A 23,642-nucleotide genomic window follows, 5' to 3' on the forward strand; every position below is an offset into this window, starting at 1 on the left:
TTTCAGGTTGTAGTTATCCATATCCTGATTTTGCACTGCAAATAGTTTTTAAAAAAAAAAAAAAAAAAAAAGAACTTTTTCCTTTTGGAGGGAGGGAGGCAACCAAGATGTAAGCTTCTGCTTTGTTCATGCTTTGGTTTTCTTCTCTTTTCAGTAATGTCGAATGTATAAAACTCTTGCAAAGCAGTGGAGCAGATTTTAATAAGAAGGACAAACGTGGGAGGTATGTAAATACTGAAACTCACTTAAAAAAAAAAGAAAAGAAATCTAGCAGGCAAGGGTGAAAGACTGCCTCAGTCTGGATATCATGTGTTCCATGAACAATGGCAGTAAAATAAAGTAGGAGTTTGACATTCCCTGCAAAGCTGCTGCTACAGTTATATGCCAAACAAACAGGTGCAGACTTCATTAAATACGTAAAAGTCATCCCATCCTCTTGAGCTTTCTGTTTTAAAAATACCACTGAATTTTTTTTTCCTTATTGCTTTTCTTATTGCTTGAATTCTTGTGCTTATGTGCCCAAGTCAGCACCTGGGTTATGATGGGAAGGACTGCTGCTATTTGATGTGCTTCCTACCCTTATACGGTTTTTTTTACTGTTTTCTCCTCCATATGAAGTGTTGTGAAGAGTGTTGCTATGCCAGAAATGGGTTTCACTCTTTGATTGCTACAGAATATCTGTCTGGTGTTTCGTTCTGTGTTTTTCAACAAGGCAGATGTTTTCCAAAACCAGGTTCCCCAGAGCATACTGGTGGAATTGGAAAGGGAGAAGAGCTGTAGCTGACTTAATAGCACTATTTGGTTTGGCACATTGTGTCTTGTGTGGCAGCAGGCTGTGCCATGACACACTGATAGATCTGCAGCCATAGTGGATATGGTATTATCTACCCTCAGCTGTAGCAATGAGGCACATGCTTGGGTTTTCTGCTTCTTATGAAGCTGTAAACCATGGTGGATGTATGCACAGTTGCTTTAGATCAGTAAGGTGATTCACATTAAATGGCTGATGATAGTAGCTCTGTTTGAACTGAAGACACTGCAGAAATTCTCCTTAACTACTGCTGGGATGTCTGGTTCTTTGGAGGAAACATAATAAAAGCCGCAGGTGCTTCAGAGGCTGATGAACTCTTTTGGAGGATTTATGGCTTTGTCATTATACTAGCATAAAGGAACTATGGTTGAAAGGGTCCAGCGTGGCTCAGGCACTGTGGGCAGTATTCCATGGTAGAGAGACAGCAGTGATTATCATTCACATCCTCTGAATATACCTGGTAGAAGTGTGTTAGATATGTCAATAAAAATTACTGTGTTCTTCTGTGAGGCAGAGCTGTCCTTGATTTTTTGTTTGTTTGTTTTTTACAACCTCCACCAAAATACAAGTAGATTGTTTTAGGGGCCAAATGAATTTAAACTAGTTGAGCATTTTTGTGTAGCCGATAGAGCTTTTGCAAGTTTCAGCCCAGCTGGCAGTTGTCCTGATGATTCGAGCTCTCTCTGAGTAACATTTGGCCTTTGAAGTGAGTGTGCTGAGCTTCCCTGCACAATGGATCTCTTCTTGGGCTTTGGAATTCGTCAGCGATGAGATCCCCCACATCTCCATCCACCTCTGGTGCTGCTGAGCCTGCCCACGCTGAGCTGATTTTGGAGCTGAATCCCAACTGTGGTTTCTTTGTCTGGAGTGCTGTTGCCTCTGTGGGCTGATGCTGAGCAGCTGGAGTGAGCAGAACCAAAGCAAGGAGCTGGGTTTGGCAGAGGTGCTGAGGCTCACATCACCAGTGCTGCTGAGGGGTGCTGCACAGCAGGTAGATTATCAGGCTGCAGTGAAACCAAAGCTTTTAAAGCTTTGATTGTGTGTGTGCTCTTAATAAAAAAATAAAAAAATAAATAATAAAAAAAAAGCATGATATTACTATGCAAGTTAGGCTTAAAAAAGAAGTTCATATATGTGTTATTTTAAAAAAAGACAGGCAACTGTAAGAGAGGGAATAACAAAGCCTCAGTTACTCTGTTCAGTTGGTATGGCTCTGAGAGCTATAGCAGTTCCCACTAATCAAGGTGCTGTGAGGGCTGTCCTGCTCTGCCCTCACTCCCAGCTGAAGCAATGTAGTGTGAATGCAGAGCAGTAGCAGAGGCTCTTGCTGGGAACAGTTTGCTTGCAAGATGCAGAATGTGTGCAGATCTGTATGCTCTTAAGCTTGGTAGGAGTATCAAAACTTCCTAGTAAGACAGTAATTTGTTAAATTTGCATAACTTTGAATGTCATCATGGTAATGTAAGGTGCTGATTTTGATTGCTGGAAGTCTGTAGGAATGCAGCAATAGTTAAGGTTTATTGTTATCCTTAGCAGTGCGTGTTGGAATACAAGGTAACAAACTGTCCCTTTTGTTCTAGGACACCTTTGCACTACGCAGCTGCAAATTGTCATTTCCACTGTATTGAGACACTGGTGACCACAGGAGCCAATATTAATGAAACTGATGAGTGGGGACGCACCCCTTTGCACTATGCTGCTGCTTCTGACATGGACCGAAAGTAAGAGAGCCTGTTTGTGTTCCTTGTTCAGTGTTTTTCCAAATCAAACGTTCTATTCTCATCATGACTGTGCCATTTGAACCAAAAAAATGAGCCGGCTGGCACAGGAATTTCTCTCAGGTGTATGCATTAACTCCACACTGAACTGCTGTGCCTGTAATCTGGATCCTCAGGTGATGTGGCACCTCAGCCCTGCAGTTTACCTTTGAAGTAACACATGATTTTACAGTCCCTCTGTCCTAATGAACTATTTTTGCTACATACTATCTTTCTTCTTCTGTGTGGTTTCCTCCCAAGGGAAAGCTCAGAGAGTTTTGTGTCTGCTTTCCAAGTCCATCGGAAAAAGAGACAGTAGAAGGAGTTTTCCCAGGTAGACTGCAGTGATAGTTGGCCATTCTGATAGACTTTCTGGCAAAAGCAAGATAGATCTACCCATCACTCTCTCCACTGTCAGAGCTAATAAAAACTCTTACCTTTTCCAAATAGGTTGCTTTCTAGAGACTAAAGAGAGAGAGGCCTGGGGAATATCCTTTGGCAGAATGCAGAACTGTTCTTCTGAGAAAAGTTTGGAAGGGGAGAACAGCTGCAAAACTTAAATATCTGGAGGTTACTGAATAGAGTTTCTGCATATTTTGGCAATCTCTTTTCTATAACATACTGCATGAAACAGCCTCAGTGATCCTGTTAGTTGTCTCTTAAAACTGATAGGGACTCTTTCCTTCAGACTCTCAGGAACTATTTTCCTGGTTTCTTATATAGCGAGGTCTGGTTAAAAGGAGGGCACAAAAACCAAACTGAAACATAAAAAGTATGGCTTATTCCCAGCAGAATACCACCCCAAAAGCACTTTTGGAAGACTTTTCCCTAAGCTCATAGCAGAGGTTTGGATACCATAGGTGTACGTCAGTAGCTTCTTCACCATTTGCTTCTTTTGCTGTGGTAATACTGGTATCAAAAATGTCTGCCCTGTCAATGTAAAACCAGAATGGTACTGGTAAGAAGGTATCAGGATGTTCAGAGGACTGTTCTTGGTGTTGCAAGCTGAATAGGCTTGTATGAAGGCTTTCACCACTGGCTGTTTCTAATTAAAGCTTGTCAGGGTGTGATGTTCCCTGGGGTGTTGAGAATTGTGATTCAGTATGCATTTTCAGCTTTTGACTATTTATAGGTGATGCTCCTGCATGTAAACAATCTTCTGGCTAACTTTAGGGTACCGTTGCTTCCAACGATAACTTTAACTGTAATAAATAAATAAATACAAATCTAGGTTTAGTCGGACTCTGAGCATTGGTAGGAATGTTTGGCCACCTTTGCCCTCAGAGTCTAAACCTAAATTGATTCTGATGTTGTCTTCTCATTAAATTTTCCTGTTGGAGATGTTTTGGAAGAAGCCTTGTTAGATGAGATGTTATTTACAGTCCATGATTTTGTAGGTCAGCATATTTATTTTTTTCTGCTGAACAACGGCAAACTCTCAAAGTTGGACAATCTTGGTCCAAAGGTTATTCAAAATCATTTAACTTTGAATGTGGGCAGTTAATGATCAGAGAGAAGTCTTTGTGCAACCAGGTTGTCCAGTGTTTCAGCTGATTTGGTAAGTGTTGTTGCTTATGGATTTCAGAAAATACTCCTTTCCTGCAGGGGAAACAACATAGGCATTTACATTACATAGATTATTCAAGTTTATGAGGATGTATTGTTTTTCCTGATGATAGCTTATTCTGTTCAGGGAATGTTATATTGGGATCTCACTAATTTATTGTTAGCTGAAAGTAAATGTGGGTATGGCTTTCACTTGCTATGTGAGCAGTTTGAAAATATGCTCAGTACAGTTACTTCCAATGGCTTTTCTGAGGTTGAGTGTCTTGCTTCAACATGGTACATGAGTACTGTCTATATGTTTACAATATTAGGATTTTTTTAATTGATAAATAAGATTTCTTTTTGAGTTAGTGAACATCAAACAAAACAGACCTCAGATTTGTGGAGCAGCCTCTTACTGTAAGCATCCACAGAAAGAAAGTCAAATCTTGGAAATACATATGGGAAATGACCTGATAAGGAAAAGATGTATTATTCTGCATTGTGCAAAACTCAGTCTGGAATACGTGTGTTATATAGGAATTGAATTTAGCAAACTGTCCTTCAGACCTTCCAAGGTACTGATCTGTAATGGTACTTAGCAATTGGGAAGCATGCATTCTGTGTTGGCCTTGGTGCCCAAGGAAAGTCATAATCCAAGGCTCATGCTCATAAGCTTACAGATCACAATCTTCTGGCTGCCATCCATCCAGCTGGGAAACAGAGATGCCAAAAATGATCCGGGTGTGCAGGAGTATGAAGACATGCTGAGCAATTTTGAAGAATCCAAAGAATCTGACCAGACATCTGGGAATCCGAGATATCTCACAGTGCTGCCAAGACATTTCACAGAAAGTGAGAAGAGTCAGCAACACAGCTAAAGCTGATTAAAGATAGACTAATTCAGTATTAGTGACTAAACAGTCCCTGATAGAAACCAGAATCCTCTGGTGGCTTTTTTGTTTGACACTCACTTGGAAGATGATAAACTTCCATGCTGTTGTTGTCTCCGTTGTTTGCGAAATGTATTATCTGCAGATCCAGGTAGTACGCTCACTAAGCTTATGTAACTTTTTACTTTTGGAAGAGGTCAACTCCATGTGAAGGAGATTGGGGATGGGTAGCATACTGCATCAAAATCACTCATATTTTGAAAATAAGTTGCATTTTTCTGTCATTTGTGTCAAGAAGAAAGAATATTTTAGGTAACTCCCATGAAAATGCTGAAGAACTTGAAAGAACCAGTGAAATGAAGGAAAAAGAAGCTGCATTGTAAGTGGTGTCAGTAAAGAAGTTAAACTTCATTTCTGGAGAAAGCCATTGGTTTGCACTGCTGCTTACATCCTGCTTTTGCTCATTCATTGCTTTGCTAGACACGATGCTTGGCTTTAATGGGAGCTAACCTGAGGAAAAAAAGCTCTGCGCTCTCTTTTATGTGCATATTCCCTAATATTTCTGCTTCTGTGCTTGTTGGGCTTCCTTAATGGAAAATAAACAGCTTCAATAATTTAATAATTCATCAGTAACATGCGCTGCTTTATTTTAATACTTTGCATTGAGTGTGTATGTTGCAAAGATAAGTTAGCTAATGGCTGCTTCAGTGTATTTGCTTGGACTAGCATTTTCATATAGCTGCATATTGATTATTTCTCATTTTAAATATCCACTTTTTTGTATGACAGCTTATAGTCACTAACGATTACAAGTTACTGAAGAACATAATAATGACAAGATGATGATTTCTTGGCGGTGTAAGAAAAAATGATAGGAGCTGAGAAGAAAATATGGGATCTTTTGGAAAAAATGATTTAAAAAATGCCGGGAAAGAAGACAGTATATTTATATACATACATGCTGGGAAATTACCTCAGTAAAATCCAATTTTTATTTTGCTGTAGTATGTGGTTGGAGGCCAACAGTGTGGTTAGAGAATTTGCAGATAATAGCAGTTCTGGCTTTCTGAAATGGGCTGTTTGCATCATGGTGCAGAGTTTTCTTTCAGTCTCTTAGTAGAAGGCTATTTTGGAATCTAGAGTAGCAGCAAAGGTAGGGTTTAACATTTAGGAAGGTCTTCAAAGATGAGGGGGTATCTTATGTTTAACAAAACAAAAAGTTTAATGTGGGAAGCAGTTGGTGAAAAGGAAGGAAACCTGTGAATGCTTTGAAGTGGTGTTAGAGACACCAAATGGGCTGCTTGTCTGCAGTGCCACTCCTACTTGCAGTGAGGGATAAATCTGTTAAATATTGAGAGTTCTCATTTAAACTAATGCACTGTTCACAGGTGTCTGGAGTTCCTTCTACAGAATGATGCCAATCCATCCATCCAAGACAAAGAGGGGTACAACACTGTGCATTATGCTGCTGCATACGGACACCGGCAGTGTTTGGAACTGGTGAGCGCTCAGATGGTTGAGAGGTCTCTTAACTACTGATACAGATATGTGTGTGTGTGTGTGTGTGTATGAATGTCCCAGTACTGTGAATTCACCTCAAGTTTATGATTTGAGTCCTTTGCAAATTCATGGTTCTGTGAAAACTTGCAATAAACTTAGTAAAGTGGAACTAATAAGCAACCAAGTACATGTTAAAGACGTGATAGTTTTGTTAAACCAGTCCTTGTTCAACAAGCTGGTGCTTAAATGTTGAACATGAGTGGAGCTCTGGTTATTTTTTACCGTAATGGAAATATTCCCAGTGTTTGTGACAGTAATAAGGAGTAGTTGCCTGTGTGTGGGGATGTGTGTGCACAATTATCAGGCTTGTGTGCTGAGAGCTTTTATTAGCTGCATACCTGCACTGTGTTTTTGCCTCTGAAGAAACAATAGCAGCACTGACAAAGCTGATAAACCATAATCAACCTTGTGGGCCATGTGGCTGTTTTCTTTGTTGGTGTGTTTCCGCTGTTGTTGCACCTGAGTGATTAGAAATTGCATCTCCCAAGAAGCCCAAAATGTTCAGTCAAAAACTGGATTTGGGAGATCTCACAGTGAGCATTTATAGTAGAGTGGAGGTTGTAAGTAAACAAATCCATAAAAATCCTGTGAAAATGGATGTTACCTGAACAGCTTGTTATACAGGGGGATCCAACACAGATATAAATAGGATCTGCTTTAAAAACAAACAAAAAAAAAAAAGGTAGAAAATTGTATAGATGTTCAGACCTGAATAAGAGTGCTGTGCACTGTTCAGTGTTTTACATTGTTTGGTTTGTTCTTTCCTTGTTAAAGTGCTTAATAATTGAAGAGGACTTACGCACAAACATGTGCTGCCTTCATCCCACGTGCACCGGCTCTGTCAGTCGCTCCCACCTCTGGGAGATTCTGCAGCTGGCCCAGCCTGGGTCACAGCTCCAGGTTAAAAGCCTTTCAGCTCCCACCTGCACACACAATTATAATTAGGACACTTGGAAGACCACTGCTTCTTTTTGCTTGTGGCAGGTGTTCGGCCTTTCCTGGTTGGGAGACGTCTCCTGGAGCTACTCCTATGTGGCTCTGCCCCTTGGGGACAGAGCAGTCCTCTCCTGCACACACTGTGGATTTGGAGCAAAAGCTAATGTTCTTGGCCTTTGAAGGGCGTGTATGTAGTTTGTTTGGTGCAATGTACAAGCCTATGCTTGTATGGCTACAGCAGAGTGTACTGCAGCCTCACTTCTGTCTTATCACCAGATTCTTGCAGGACTGGTGTGAGCAGAGCTGTCTGCAACAATGTCTTCTCTTTCAACCTGATATTGTAGCCCTTGTGTGCCCCTAGGTGCGGAGCAAGCACAGGGAAAGGTCTCTTTTCTTGCTGCTGGACACATTTTCTCACAATTACAATCACAGTTACAAACCTGCTGTCAGTTCACAGTGTTACTTAGGCATGCCAGACATACAAGAGCTGGGAGTGCAGCACGTATCGGAGGTGTTGTGTTTCTCTTCATTTTGAAGGGTGACCCACAAACCATGAGTGAGAGACAGCAATGCAGCAAATGTGCTGTATTCATATCGGGAATTCAGTGTTGTTTCATGTTAATCCTCACATATTTGTGACTAGAGCTGCAGTATAGAAACCAAAGGCCAGGGGTCACTTGCAAAGTTACAGCCATACAGCGTGTTTTCCACACACGTGTGAATGACCATTTACATACTATGCTGTCTACCTCAGAGCATTATGTGGACCAGGATTTTGCCACTGGTGTTGAGAGATTGACAGACATCTCATTTCACCTCTGGAATACAAAAGATTGAGTGCTTTGGCAAGCAATCGTGCTCAGTCTGCGGCAGGACTGGGGTCGTCATCTTTTGTATCCACTGTCAGAAGAGACTGATTCTGTTTTGTTCAATGAGCAGTTGTCCCTTAGTTCTAGCGAGTTACAGAGACCCAGGTTATATTTGTATGATGATATTTGGTAACGATAATGAATTGATGCAGGCAGTTACCTTTACATTGATTTTTTTTATTTTTTTTCTTCCCTTCATTTCTTATATTTGAAACATCAAATGAACTGGGAGCAGTCTCCAGCAGCTGAAAGGTAGTGTTGCTGTAAGCATATTTTCAGTTGTCCTTGCTCAAGGAGTAGTGGGAACCCAACAATGCCAATTCCAGTCTAAATGCATCTGTAACTAGATAGAGAGACTTCTTGTTTTGGCTTCGCACGTGTGATAACAGGTACTTGGGTATCCAAGTGCTAACCTTGAACCATTAATCTACATGACAGGGTCTGTCATGTGAAATGTTCCTTCTGAAATATTTACAGTTTCATCCTAAAGAAGAGATTTCTCAGGCAGGATTATTGAAATTAAAGCTTTTTTTCTCAGTGCCAAGTTAACTGTTATTTTACTGTTTTATCCCTTGGGTGTATAGTTTCAGTTTATTAGTGGCAAATCAGACAAAAATATCTGGAAATTATTTTCCCTTGTCCTACAAGACAGTTTTTATGGGCACAAAACTGTTAGGAGAAGAAGTTCATTTAAGATATGAAACTTTGGATCTGATCAAAACTAAGGCAAAATGTTGCAATGCTGAGCTTGATTTCTGTGGGTAACAGTTACTAGCATTTCCCTAAATGCACAATATCAAGCTAAAGGGATACATTAATGCATATTTTTCAGTGTTGTGGACCTTGCCAAATGTGTCAGAGCTTGTAAGCCTAATTTTTTAGTTTCTCCTTCCCTCCTATTTTTTTTAAACAGGTAACTGAATTAATCTATTTCAAAAGAAATGATCACTTAAAAAAAAAAATAAAATCTGAAGAGGACAGTGCAGTGTCTAGTGAAGTTTCCTTAGCTCTAAGGGATCTGATCGTTACTTTAAACATCATGGCTTCTCAGCATGACAAAATTCACACCTCTGAGTACAGTTTTGGAAGGGTTGGTTTATCTACAGAAATACGTTTTTAATTTTTGCCATATTTTTTGGCACAAGAAATAAGGTGTGTGTTTGTGTGTTCAACGACAAAGCTCAATGCCAGAAGCTCTTCTCTGGAGGACCCTTAAGTTGCCTGGAATATCACTTTGCAGTGAATGACGTGATGTTGCTAAAAAGAGAACAGTGGAAGCAGATTCTTGAATTCTTTCGACATTTGTAGCGAGCCATTCATAAAGGCTGAATGGTGAGCATGTGTGCTTGAGAGCAAGTGAAGCTCTGTCTTTCTCGTGTGCTTTCATACTTCTAACAATATAACCTCATGTTTGCTCAGATTGAGACTGAGCTTCTTTGGTGTTCGATAGTCGGAGATGCTGTTCTCTATCACTTGCTGGTATGTTAGAGTTGATCATGTTAGTGAACTGAAGTAGTTACGAGTAAAAAAGGTTTATTTTTCATTGAAATGATCTATCACAAAATCCTTATTGCCATGGAAAGAGTGAAATTGCAATTGCAAATTAAAGTGTAGTGTGGAGTGTCGGTCAAACCCTTTATGTTTTAATGTCAAGACAAAGGAAATGAAGCGTGTCAGTGTTTTGCAGTGATATCTCTTCTCTGACTGTAAGTACTGATTGTTAATTTTCTTTTAATCTGCACTTCTCCTTATCTCATCAACAAATGAAATTCACTTTTGGCCAACAGAAACTGAATTGGCACAGTGGCCGATTCTCTTAAGGATGGGAGGAGGGCGCATGGTTTAATGGAAAACCATATCTGAGAGAAAAAGTAAATCTCGGTTCATATGCCTGACCAAAGCAGTGAGCTGCAGAGCCATCTGCACTGGGAGATCTGCTAGCAGAGCCTGTCACTGTGGGCTGTGTAGTGGAGTTTGAGGGCAAGGACACACCTTTTGTTAGACCACATGTGGCAGTGAGGAAGTAGCAAGCTGTGTGTTCCATGTTCGGTCCCTTGCATGTGGAGAAGTTAGAATCACAGACCCTCCACATCTTTCATATGACTGCTCCTGGTTTTCTGTCTGTTCATCAACAAGAATGTGTTGGTTCATTCATCTGAGACACTGGCAATCAGTGGTGGGCAAATCACATGTGGTTGGGATAGGCATGAAGTAGCTGTCTGCCGCGTGGGGTCCTGCCTCGACCACTTGTCTGGCTCCAACCCCTGATCTGCCTCATGGCCTGAATCCCTGCATTCAAAGGGGCTGTGCTCTGTTTTTCTTCTTTTATGCGTGTCTCACTGTCTCCATGACAAACACTGCTATTCTGAAAGGGAGAATTTTGTCTGACAGCAGCAGTGATGGTGCTTTGTGCCAACCTCCCAGAGCTTTTCCTGCATGTCAACTTTGAATGTCTGAGCAGTTGTTCCACGTGCAGTGCAGAAATTTGATGTTTCCTCTGCAGCTTAGGTACAATTAGGACTTCACGTGCTTACTTTTCATGAAGAAAACACCAGGTAAGACTCAAAAAATACATAGGACAAGATTTCAAATAAATAGGCTCCCTATGCACAGAATTCAAGGGAGGTTATGTGAAGTATAACTTTGAGCAATTCTGAAAAACGTGAGTATGAGTTTGGATGACTGCTTAGTGAAGGGCTGTTAGCAGCACCAGCTGATATGTGAGAGCGGGTGCCTGTGCAGGCAGCTCTCAGTGCATCACAACCAGGGAGCCTTTCTGTCAAACCCACTGCCGTACACACCTTTCTTGCATGTTTTTTCTAAGCAGAGGAAGTTTACAGTTATTCTAGTGTCCTTTCTTTTGTTTTCTAAAAGGAGAATGCAAAAGAAGATGGGAACATATTGAACATTTGTACATGCTGATGAAATTATTAATAGGAGCCTATATGTGCTAGAATTGCCAATATATGTTAGCTCTGCATAAGCTTTGGCTTAGGCTTTTTTTCTTTTTTTCTTTTTTTTTTTTTTTTGCTTTGGAAACTGAATTGAAAATCTTTTAAGAATCAAAATTAGGATGCTAAATACTGCTTTTGAACTTCGTATGAGGGCAGGAATTTGCCATCTGCATGCGAGTGGCACTTTGGCTCCTAGAATAGCAGGGTTGCCTAGGAGGGCTTTTTTCTGTCTAAGAGATTTAGGGATTTTTTTTCTTTTTTTTTTCTCTTTTTTTTTTTTTTCTTTTTTTTTTTCTTTTTTTTTCTTGATTTTTTTTTTTTTTTTCCTGACAGAGAGAAGCAAGCTGTTAACATGTGCTGTCTTTTGTCAGAGAGTAACAAGGTGATCACAGAGCTGCAGGAGATGGTTTTCCTTCAGGCATGGACTTGTGCTGTTGCCTGTAGTACCTGTCTGTGAACGTGTGTGGTGTTTGAGTGGAAACGTGGACAGGATATCTGACTTTCTAATCTACTGAATCCAGTGAGAGAGGTGTATGGCATTGCATTAGACAGCATAGCTCAGAAAGAGGTGTGGCTGCTGGGGTCTTCAGGCTGTAATCAGTCTCTTTTACTCAAAGATGTTGCCTGTTTTCAGCAGACTTCCAAAAAGAAATGTCTCTGGTTCATTGCTGTAAGTACGCTTTAGACAAAGGCTCCCACAGCATGCGTATTTTGTGTCTGTCTTTTGCCAGTCGAACAGATTGACTGTAAACATTCTCCCTGAATATTATTTTCCTCTTTCTCTTCCTCCCATGTGATTTCATGCAACTGGTATCTGTTCTCAGGGGCTGACATTAAGCAGTTGTCTTATTGCTGCTTCAGGAGCATTTTGTCCATAGGTGGACAGTATAGAGACAGGTGTGTAAAGGTGTCCTTGTTAATATGCTTTTATTCATTCTTGAAAGTGCCATGAAAAATAGCTACTAATTGATGAACGTTTTGACATTTTACATTTGGTATTAATAGCACCCAGCTATGGTGCTATGAAGAAATAAATCACTTGTGGGTGTGGAAGTGATATGTGTTTAAACTTAAGGCAATTAAGAAATTGCCTTATTGAAATAATCAAACTTTCAGTGGAAAGCCACTTGAATGTCAGTGGTGGTTAGATCAAACCTTTGACATAGCTACAGGTGGTGTGTACAGGTGGCTGTGTACGTGCATGCTGTTTCATACAGAATCATGCTTTCTCTTTTCTTCTAGGATTTGAGGTAGCACCCATCACTACAGTGATCTGGTTTGAAGTTGCTTCTGATATCTTATTTTTAAAAGTGTAGCTTAAAGCTTTTATGCATGGTGAAAGTATGACCTCATTTACTTCCTAATAGTAATTTTAAATTACAGAGATACTCCATCAAGCTATATTTTTTAAAAAATAGAGATAAATAAATAGAGGATTTATTGTAGTTCAGAAGAACAATCGTGTCAACTATCCTGTCAGTAAACAGCAAATCGGAGTGGGGAGAAAAAAAAAAGTAAAATCAAATGGAGTTAAATACCCCACACCATATTCATCCATGTAATTCTATATTATAAGCACAAAATACATTCAAACAGTGAGTCTTCTTCTATCTGTAAATACCATTACTGTACAAATGAAATTGTGAGAACTGAATGTTATTAATCTTTGCATGGAACAGGAGGAGAGAGAGCTGCAGCCTCGTAGTGCTATTAGCTGGTAGCAATGGAACTGAATAATTGATGCTTTACCTTGTTTTGTCTGCATCTCACTCCCAAAGCACCAAGTTCTTGAGTGTGAAGGAGACTTCGCAAAATAACTGATGACGTGCAGTGCTAAATGGTGCTGTTACGAGAAGTGCAGCATAGAACTGGGGATCCTTACCTTTTAAGAGGTGATGGCCTAACCAGAGAGGACAGTGCCCACCACTTTGGCTGGCAGCAGCTGTGCAATTCTGACAGCACTTAAAATCTGCAGATGACTGAGTGCAGAAATGTAGTATTCTGAAAGTCATTATCTTAATGGCACAAGACACGAGATATGCTGGGATCTTCCCCACTCAGCCAGCTGCAACTATGAGCTGTTGGTAATGTGTTCTTATTGCCTCTTGAAAGAAGTGCTTTGGCCAACTTGCAGCAGGAAGGTTTTGCACTGCAGCTGGCATAATGGGGTTGTTTTGAGAAATAAATTCACATTTCTTATTATTTAGAAAACAGGCAGTGTGCATCGCTTCCTACAAAGGTGCTCTAAGGTGGAAGCTAATGCTAATGGAATTAGAACCCTGAGGAGAGCTTTGTGTATTCTTGCAACAAGTATATGAGAGGTATTGTAAATGCCTCCTTCTTAGAACCATTGCAATGCTAGTGAAGCTGCAGAATTTGCCTTGTAACTTACACCTGGTACTTTCTGTGTCCGAGTGTGGTGTGTATCCTTCACATGAATTGGTTTTAACTGCAAGCTGTGCTTGATAAGACAAACAAGAAAATCACTAATTCTGTGCCCTTGGTCTTCTTTTATGATTTCTCTTCTTGCACTGTTGGACCACGTATCAGGGAGCAACCAGATTTACTCTCAAGTTCTCATTTATGCTTGACTTTATGATAGAGACATTCATCCTTGTTAGTAATAAGCTCATTAACCTTAGTCTGCATTAGTCTAAGCTGCTTTAACTAAGCTATTGGGATGCCTTTTGTGAGGAGCTCTCCAATCCTGCAGTAAAATTCCTTTAGAACCTTCATTGTGTCAATTTTCCCATCTATTTGAAAGGCAGTTATCTGCCTTGTTCCAGAAGACTCATGGAGCCCTCTGACAGGTTAAGGGAAGTACTAAGATTGTGATCCCAGCAGTTCAACAGATGATGATCAGCGTAGTTACAAGCAATTAAAATAGTCTTCTGTGCCCACCTTTATGGATTGTAGTAAAGGTGAGTATTGAGCAGACTGGGGAACTGCCTTTGTACTCACATTTGGATATTTTTTATTTCATTTGCTCGGTAGAGAAGATCAGAGTTAAATTAATTACCTTATTAGAGCGTGTTTGGAGTAACTGAAAATTTGTGACCATGTGTTCGGAGTTGCCACTTAATCCTGTTTCCATCCATTTAAAATACAAGAGAAGGATGATATTTTAAGTTGGAGGTCTCTGCATGTGTTTGTAACAGATGTGTTTGTGTAACTCTGCCCCAAATCTACTAAAAAAGTGATGTGGAGTTGTTGTTTTTTCCCTATCTGCAAGGTTGTGTTAGAATTCATATTGCATATTAATACACACACTCACTTATGAATAGTATTTGCATCAATGCATTTTTTTCTCTGTCCAGATATTTTACTAGGTTCAAAATACACAAATGAAGTTACTGAATAGTTTTTTGTTGTTGTTGTGTTTTGTTATTGTAATAGGCTTCAGATTAATGTCTTTTTTTAATACACGATTTGTGATGCTTTGGAAAAATTTATCTTTGATGTAGGTCTATTAAGGACTATTTTGTTACATAGAAAGTTTAGGCAAATGTGAGTTCAGTGTGTATCATCATCTTGCAGTGCAGGTGGGGTAATTTCTGTGCCTACCATAGGATTTCACCAGTTTCTTTGGACAGCATTCCATGTTGGTGTACCATAGAATTATCCAGATTGTCACCACTGTCCCTTTTTTCAGTTTTCGAGTTAGATAATTACTCTCTCAAAAAAGTTTGAAAAAGTTGAAACCATAGAAATGTTTTTCAGTCTCTGGTTACTAATTTTTTGGACAACATTAATTTCCAGTCACAGAGGATTTTGGAGACTAACTGTTTGAGTAGTATTCAAGTAAAAATGCCTTGCGTGCCAGCAGTAATGCTACCCTGCAGTGTTAAATTCACAGTATTTTGTCAGTATCTGTGAAGTTTTCTTTACAGCCTCAGCGGGGTCAGTTGCCAGGGTTCATGTGCTTTTGTGAAGGGGTGCTAGTCACAGTAATTCTGTAGTTTTTCATTCTGGCTGGGTAGGAGTACCCCGTTTGTAAGCCTTAAAATGCTTTGGGAAATGTAGAAAGTCGTAAACATATGATGCATTTTATTAGATATTAATTTTTTTTACTTTTGTGAGCATGGTTATGTGCAAGGATGTGTTGCACTCTGGAAGACTATGTAAGGAAGTTCTACTCAGATGAAGTATAAAAATGGCTGTGTAATTGCTTGCAGCTTAGTTCTAACTATTCTCAACCCAAATAATGTATCAGAATTATAAAAGAAATGCTGAATCAGAAATGGTTTGTATGTGCATTACCTGTGTATTCATGAAACAGTGCTTCTGCAGTGCAAAATAACTGAGGGCTCTTCTCCACAGATTATTCCTTTTACTGCTGATCAGGGTAAGGATGTTCATTAAAGGCTTTCAAATTACTTTTAAATCTCTATCCTATAGGGTAAGAAGACTTGAAAATACTTTACTGTAAATATAAAGTACTTACTCCTCATTGCCCTTCAATATTCACTGTAGACATCAGAATTTTTTTTTGTCTGCTGAATCATAAAAACTTATCCTAAGTTGTACAAGAATGTTTTAAGATTTTTTTTCTTCCATTTTCAGCTTCTGGAAAAAAACAGCAATATGTTTGAGGAATCAGATTCTTCAACTACAAAAAGTCCTTTGCATTTAGCTGTAAGTATGAGATGTGTAATGTGTTGATCGTCATCTCAAAGAAGAATTCTTTAATCTTTGTCTTTGAAGCAGGTTTAATCATAGGCTTGGTTTTGAAACAAGTAGGCTTAGATGTAAGAAAAACAAGTTCTGAACAGGAATTGTTGAGTTTCTGGCTGTTGAAGCTCTTTGCTCTTATTGATTATAGCACTCAGGTAGTAGAAGAAACAGAAACTGAAGTAAAATTAAATGGCAAGCTACAAATTTCTGCAACCAGTCTATAAAGTTGGAGCTGGAGTTTGAGCCTATGGCTCTGATGATGGAGTGGGATGTTCTGCTGCAGACATACAGTGTGCAGAAATAGTCTGATGCACAGCTAGGTGTGGGAATGCATACAGTATGTCCCAGTACCTGAACACCCTCGTGGTAAAAACGTTTTTTCTTGTATTTAAATGGATTTCCCTGTGTTTAAATTTGTGCCTGTTACATGCCTTGTGTGCTGCCACTGGGCACCACTGGGAAGAGTCTGACTCTTTCTTCTTTGCTGTCCTGCTCAGATGTACAGACACATCAATAAGGTCCTTCTAATGCTTTTGTTTTTTTAAACTGAACAGTCTCAGCTTGAGAGAGCTGTCTTCACATGTCTTCCACAGACTGGCCCCAAACTGACTGTTCAACATCACCATGAATCTGCTCTCTTCTCAATAGGGAAGAAACTTGCTTACTGGAAAATAGGAGCATGTTTTAGTTCTGTAGTGATCATATCTCTGTTTGCCAGCTGGTCAGAACTGCTCTTACCTGGTGTTTGAATTTTCCATACATCATCTGAGGGAACAAGAGCCAGAAGTTGGTTTAAAAGGGACTAACTTTGTCACTAAGCTGTTCTCTCAGTTCTTTACTTCTACAGTTTGAAGACTGCAGGAAGGACAGTGTCTGAAACCCAAATAGGGGTTACAGCTTGCTCTGTCACCAATGTAAATTCTTGTGCTGGGAAGGGACTTGATCTGCACCTGGCCAGACAGCAAGCTCATTTCCTCGCTGGTCTTTCTTGGTCAAAATCCTTGCAAGGACGCTGACGGAGGTCTTTCCTGTTGTATCTGTTGCTAATTAACAGCTCTTCATTCACTTGAGACACCTCTAAAACAATTCAGGGAAAAAGAAAAAAAGAAAGAAAAAAAGGAAAAATAAAAAATTCACATAAAATGTTGCTATTTCTCACACTTCAATTGTATCAAAAATCAGGTTATTGGTTGTTTTCCAAGAAATTATAATAGGGAAGGAAATTACATCAAGACTGGTTTCTGCTATATGGATTCTCTGTGCCCTAATCTCCTTACCCTTTTTTTTCCTGCCTTTGCCTTTCTTCTTTCCTTAAGTAATTTTCCTGGTCTAGCAGTGCAACAACTGCTTGGCCACTGCTCTGTCTCATTCTTTTGTACTTCTGAGAACAATCAGTAGGAGTGCTTAACCTTGAAGATTGGTGTCTGGTTATTTCATGTTTGTATTTCTCTTCTGCTTTCATTAATTGTATCAACACTGGCAACATGTTTATACATTGATGTTTAAATAAAAAAGATTATTTTAGGCTGACCGTGAGGAGGACAGTCACTACAGAACGATATGAAGTGCTTCCACTTTCTGGAACTATCCATTAGGTTTTTGCAACATCAGCTGCATTTGTGTAGTCAGCCCAAATGTGACTGCTGGTCTGGAAGTGCATCTACTTGTCCACTACAGTTGTTCTACCAAGTGATCCTACTGGTAGGAACACTCTGTGAAGCATCAGCTGTGAAGAGCTGGTCAAGGTTTATTGTGTTTATTAGTACTGGCACAAAAGTCTGTTCTGGGAATTGTTTTCATTCAGTTAAGTAATACTCTACATTAAATGTGTATCTTAAAGAAATGGCGGATGTATTGATTTTGTCAGATAATCCATGTGGTTTTTGACCAGCATCATTCCCATGAACCTAATTTTTGAAGCCACCATTTCCCTGAAAAATGCAGTGCAAGCTGAAAAGTGAATTGTTGATTAGCCCGTGTTGAAGTGAATCATTGCCTGAAATTCCCCACCTTGAGCTCTAATAGTATCAGGGTAAATAAAAAATCATAATTACTGTCCATGAACACTAGGAATTTTTGAGAGTCTTGGCTATTTGTATCAGTGGCAGTGTAGTTTGGCAAAATCCTTTCAAGATGGAAGAGTCATGAGAAATCAAGAAACTGTCATTTCCATTGTGTTTCAGAAACCCACAATGACAGATCTTATTCATGTTCTGCGTGAAAGTCTTTGAAAGACAAGACTTGTGTTCCTTACATGACTCATTTCATATTTCCAGGCCTATAATGGTCATCATCAAGCTTTGGAGGTGCTGCTCCAATCTCTGGTAGATCTGGATATTAAGGATGAGAAAGGACGCACTGCTTTGGACCTGGCTGCATTTAAAGGGCATGCAGAGTGCGTGGAAGCTCTCATCAGCCAGGGTGCTTCTGTCACTGTAAAAGACAATGTCACCAAAAGGACCCCCCTGCATGCTTCAGGTGAGTGTGCTCTTGTGTTACACTTACAATACAAAGCCTTTAGCATGTTTGCAGCTAACTTTAGTTACCTACTATCTCTATGCTTATTTCTTCTAACCAGAAGAAATTTTGATGTGTATTGAGGTGGTCTTGCAGTTAACTCTGTCATTCTTGTGGTATTTTTCCTCTGTCCCATGGTCCATTTATCCCTCATAGATACTCCTGCTTTTCCACACTCTGCTACTTCTCTGACTTTACCTGCTCAGCTGCGCTTTACCATACCTCTATTACACCTAGTCTACGATGTGTGGTGTTTTTCCTGCAGCAGTTTCACTTAATGGTTCTTTAGCCAAAAAAAGAGAAGAAGAGAGAACAGTTGTTTCATTGCTTATCTCAAGGAAAGAATAATTGAAAATACAGGCGGGCCTTGGTGGCAATGAAATTGTCCTGTGTTCAAAGCCTTCTGCCTGTTTCAGTGGTAACGTTACAGAAATTCATCCTCTTTCAAATGTTGTTCTCCTCCTGAGCCAGCTTGTGAATTTGCTGTTGTTAGGAGTTGCTCCATTCTTCATACGTTGTGTACAACATGTTGCTTAATTAACTAGAAAACGTAGGATTTGCCAATTATTTAAAGGTTGTTATTTAATATATACTTGTTGGTTAAACACGCAGCAGTGCTGGAGGGAATATTGCTCCTCTGGCTGTTGGTTCAAGGACTCAGTGCAACCCAGCAGTGACCTCTAGTGGGAAGAAAAATGAATACTTGATTAGACATTTTTTTAATTCTCAGACTTAATTTTTTCTCTGTATTTTTTCATCTTGCTCAGAATAAAATGCATACACAGTTCCTGCTGTCTGGGATTTTCCATGTGAGCTGTGCAGTGTTCTGCACAGTCAGCACAGCTCCCAACAAAGCTTTCATCTCCACCCATTACGAAGAGCCACTCATGCTTTTTGTTACGCTGTTCTTAAACGTTTTGCTTAGGAGTGTTTTAACAAAGAATGGTGTCACCTGTTGGAAGCTGCATGGTGCCACAGTGATGTTCACTGTCTCTTATTTGCAATGAAGTCATCAGAGATAAATTGGCATATTTTGAGAAATCCAACAGAATTCTTGCTGAATTAATCCTTTGAGTGGCAGTATGTGTTTGCACACACAGAAGTGAAAACTTGCATGCATTTACCATTCACTGGAAACAAATAAGACGACGAGTGTGCCCATCCCCTTAACAGTGTCTGCCTTCATTCCTTCTTATTACAGAAGCAGAATTGCTGAACACAGCAGTTAAGGAGACTTGAACCTATGGATTGGATTAGAGGACTGCAGAGCTCTCTTCAGCATAGGGGTTTTTGACTTCAGTAGGCAAATAATTCAGCTAATGAAGTATTTCTTTTTTACTGTCTGTTCCCCTTGGGGAACAGACTTCCTTTTTCCTCATAACGTGGAGAATTTCCTTAGCCTAAATCATGTGTTCCCTGTATAATTTTATTACCACCAGACTTTACTCTCTCTGGCTTGGGGGATGCATTGCAAATGTTTGCCTAGTGTAGTGTTGTAGCTCCATTGACAAAACTAATGTTCCCTGCAGGGTCTGTAGTGCTTAGCAATTATTGGGTTAGCTCTGAAGTCTTCCTGGGAGTATCTGCTCAAAAACTCATTTACCAAAATCTTTTTCAGACATCAATGTGAACAAATTTTGATTTCTCTTCCTCCTGCTGGGTGATAGAACTGATTTTTTTTTTTTCTTATTTTTTTGTTTTCTCTGTGAGTCACTGGTTCATCAGCCCTGCAGAAGTGTTTCCGTGTTATGTATATAACTGCATTACTTAGTGGTAAATAACTAAAAATGTCTTGTTGTTTTTTGTTTGTGTTTTTTTTTTTCAGTAGAGTGACTAAGATTATTTCTGGAGGAGTGATTTGAATGTGATGATGTGCACTCATTTCTCTGCCAGAATGGTGTGACATAGGTGGAACCCAAGATTTTTGCCTTGGTTCACAGGGCGTGGGCAGTATGAGTGCGTGACTCTGAAAGGAGGATATAATTTCTGTGTACTGAATACAGGAATTACTGGATTTTTAAAGATGAAATTCTTGTTATGTTCATCCTGTGGGTCATATAAAGCTGAAGCCTTTAAGCCGGCTGAAAGACAGATGGGTTTTCAGTGTTTAGCCCTGCAAAATGTACCTTGGAGCTGTTTTCCAACAGCATCAGGTTGCATTTTAAGAGCAAACCCTGTTTTTGAGAAGTAACCATGGCTTCAAATGTTGAAGTAGAAAAGAACTAAGAATTTTTGTTTCTCTGGTTTGTCCTCTGGCCATGCAAGCAGCTAACATGATAGTGTGCCATCACCTCCTTGCTGATCGAAGAGTCTCATCAGAGTTTTTTTTGACTAACAAAGATCCTTAACAGGGCTTTGAGGAGGAAAAAGAAGCAGAATGGGATAAAACAGCCTTCCAATTATAGAATATCAAGAGTAGTGGTGAATTTGTGTGCTGAAACTTCAGTTTCCTTGAGCATGCCCAACAGTCAGAGAAATTTGTTGCTGCAGCAAACCAGAGTGTTGTGAAGCAGTCCGAATGGCTTGAAGAGGTCTTGTGCAATAGACTGGGGGAGTGTGATTGACTAGCCTGAGAGGCAAAAGTAGAGACACAATAGCTGCCATTTGTGGAGGTGCTGCTCTGAGGCTTCCATGCTGCTCTCCTTGTGGCTTCCCAAGAGCTGTCAGTAGTCAGCCTGGAGGTCACTGGGGAGCAAAATGTGGAAGTAATGTTGTGCTTCCTGGAATATAATGAAATGTGTAACACTGGTTATTCTTTGTAGATGCTTTTTAAAAAACAAAACCAAACCAAAAAAACGAGCACTAAGGAACTTGTTTGTTCCTTAGCCCACACAATATTGATGAGCCTTGCTGAGAAATTCCTAAGGTGTTCCAAAACTGATCACAGAAAACCTCGTCTGCCTCCTGACTGCGGGGGATTTTGGAATGCTGTCTGCTTTGGTAGAAATCTTCTCTGTAGTAAGAATCACAGTTTCTGTTTTACTCATTGGAGATTTGTGTATGAAAGGAAAGTAGTACTTATCTTACTGAGGAAAGAGAAAAGGAGCTCACCATTTCATTGGTAGAAGTAAATTGTGGGAATGTTCTTTTCTTACATTGGGGAATATTTTCTGTATACATATAAGAAATTTCTTATCTGTAAGCATTCCAATGGGAAAGCATCTGAAATTAAGCCTATTCTAATTATGCACACTTTTTTCTTTACAGTCATTAATGGTCATACACCTTGTTTACGGCTGTTGCTAGAAGTTGCAGACAACCCTGATGTGACGGACGCCAAAGGACAGTGAGTTTCTTTGGTTGTCTTGTTTCAGTTCTGTAATTCAAATGGCATCTCAGGTTTCTTACTTCAAAAAAAGACCCGAAAATGTTTATTTGAAATACTGTATTTCCTGCACTATTTGTGAATAGAATTTGGCAGAGGCTTCAAGGTACGCATGCAGTTGATCTGAGCCATTCATTAATCATAGCCTCTATTTCATACGTTAAGGTAGCTTTTCACATATTCTTAGAGCCAGATTCAGTAAAAACTAACAAGATTCTGAGATGCCTGGAGAGTCTTATTTTCTAAAATGCTGATGTTTCAGCATATATTATGTGTCTAGAGGTATATTATGCTGACAGAGTGACACAGAATGTTTGTTCAAGGTGAACCCGAAATTGGAGATGTTCCTACAAAAGTTTTATGTCTCATTAAATGACAGCTACAGAGAGAATAATAGAGTATGTTTTAGAAGTGAAAACTTGAATGTTTTTCTTATTTAGGGTACCTGGAATATATCTGACTATACATATTATTTTAAATGGTATTAGTCTTATTTAAATATAGAAGGAAAATAGATCCCTTTCAGGAGGGGGGGGGAAAGCAGATTTAAAAACAAAAAAAAAACAAAACAAAAAAAAACAGCAGAAGATCTATTGGTCCAAATCAAAATTTTGGCCTCTATAGTTTCTTTGTGTCTCTTCCTCCACTTTAAAAAACTGTTCATTATTTTCAGAAGAAATACTTGGAGTTGTTGTCATCTTGGTACTTAGCAGAGGCATTCACCCACAACTTGGTATTGTAAAGCTTGTATTGCTGGAGATGACAATAACTGTAGGTTTTTAAAAGAAAAAAAAATTGTCTGGAATGATGTTGCTCTGTAAACTGCTCGCAGGTGGGTTTGTCTATCGCAGTCATGATAGCTGGCTATTAGGCACCTTAAGAAAAACTTTATGCAACTGTTTTCACTTGTGTTGTATAGATGAGTATGGTGAAACGAATAGATTTCTGGGTAGGAATGGAGAGAAATGCAGGGCTTCCTGATTTATGCCTTACAGTAAGTTAGCAGTAGCAAGTAGTATGCAGTTCATAGACGTGACTTTTTTGTTTCTTTTTCCTTCCAGAACCCCACTAATGCTTGCAGTGGCACATGGACACATTGATGCTGTTTCCTTATTACTTGAAAAAGAAGCATCTGTAGATGCAGCAGATCTCCTGGGGTGCACAGCTTTACACCGAGGGGTGACTTCATTTTTCTAAATTCTAAGTATTTGTTCTATTGTCACTGCAACTAATTTATAAACATAGGGATGTTGAATGTAAGAGATATAGCGAATGATTGAAAATACGACCAAAAACAGTCAATGAGGTAAAAATTGGGACAAATCTGCTCTGTTTTTGATTGTTCGCTTTGATTAATTAAAGACTGGATCTTCTCTTAGAGAAAATTAGTGAATAGACAATTCACTATCGCAGTCATTATTGTTCTGAGAACTGTATGAATTTTGAAAACAGCAAATTTAAAAGGACTGCCCAGCAGTTATTATCCTTTTTCCGGGGTAGCAGAATGTAACTATGTCAGCCCTAAATTTTTAGCCAGAAGCAGTGAAGTGCAAGGCAGATCTAACCTTTTCTAGGAGCCATCTTCCTGCCCAATGTGAAGTTGATGCAAGCGATCAAATTTATTCACAGCTGTGTAATAATTGCAGCGAGCAGTTCAGCTTAGAGTCCAACACTGGTTTGTAATAAATGTTATGGTGAAAAATTGCTGTTCTGCCTTGACATCAATACATGAACATGACCAAGGTGCTAAAGCTAAACTACATGTGTTATGGAGGCCCAGCTGTTAAATATCTTTTTGTAC

The 23,642-nt window shown here is 39.5% G+C and overlaps 1 protein-coding gene across 1 annotated transcript in view; it reads left to right on the forward strand.

Annotated features, from left to right (window-relative positions):
* Positions 1–23,642, forward strand: part of ANKRD44 (ankyrin repeat domain 44) — a gene marked incomplete at both ends in the record, with an annotated part of 67,456 nt that overhangs the window by 34,870 nt on the left and 8,944 nt on the right. Inside the window, 8 exons of the mRNA XM_079539149.1 lie at positions 155–223; positions 2,392–2,532; positions 5,302–5,385; positions 6,395–6,506; positions 15,889–15,960; positions 18,276–18,477; positions 21,724–21,802; positions 22,903–23,020. Of these exons, the coding sequence (XP_079395275.1) occupies positions 155–223; positions 2,392–2,532; positions 5,302–5,385; positions 6,395–6,506; positions 15,889–15,960; positions 18,276–18,477; positions 21,724–21,802; positions 22,903–23,020 (877 nt within the window). The remainder of the gene's footprint in view (positions 1–154; positions 224–2,391; positions 2,533–5,301; positions 5,386–6,394; positions 6,507–15,888; positions 15,961–18,275; positions 18,478–21,723; positions 21,803–22,902; positions 23,021–23,642) is intronic.

Source organism: Tetrao urogallus, assembly GCF_951394365.1.
Source record: "Tetrao urogallus genome assembly, chromosome: 8".
Classification (NCBI taxonomy): Eukaryota; Metazoa; Chordata; class Aves; order Galliformes; family Phasianidae; genus Tetrao; species Tetrao urogallus.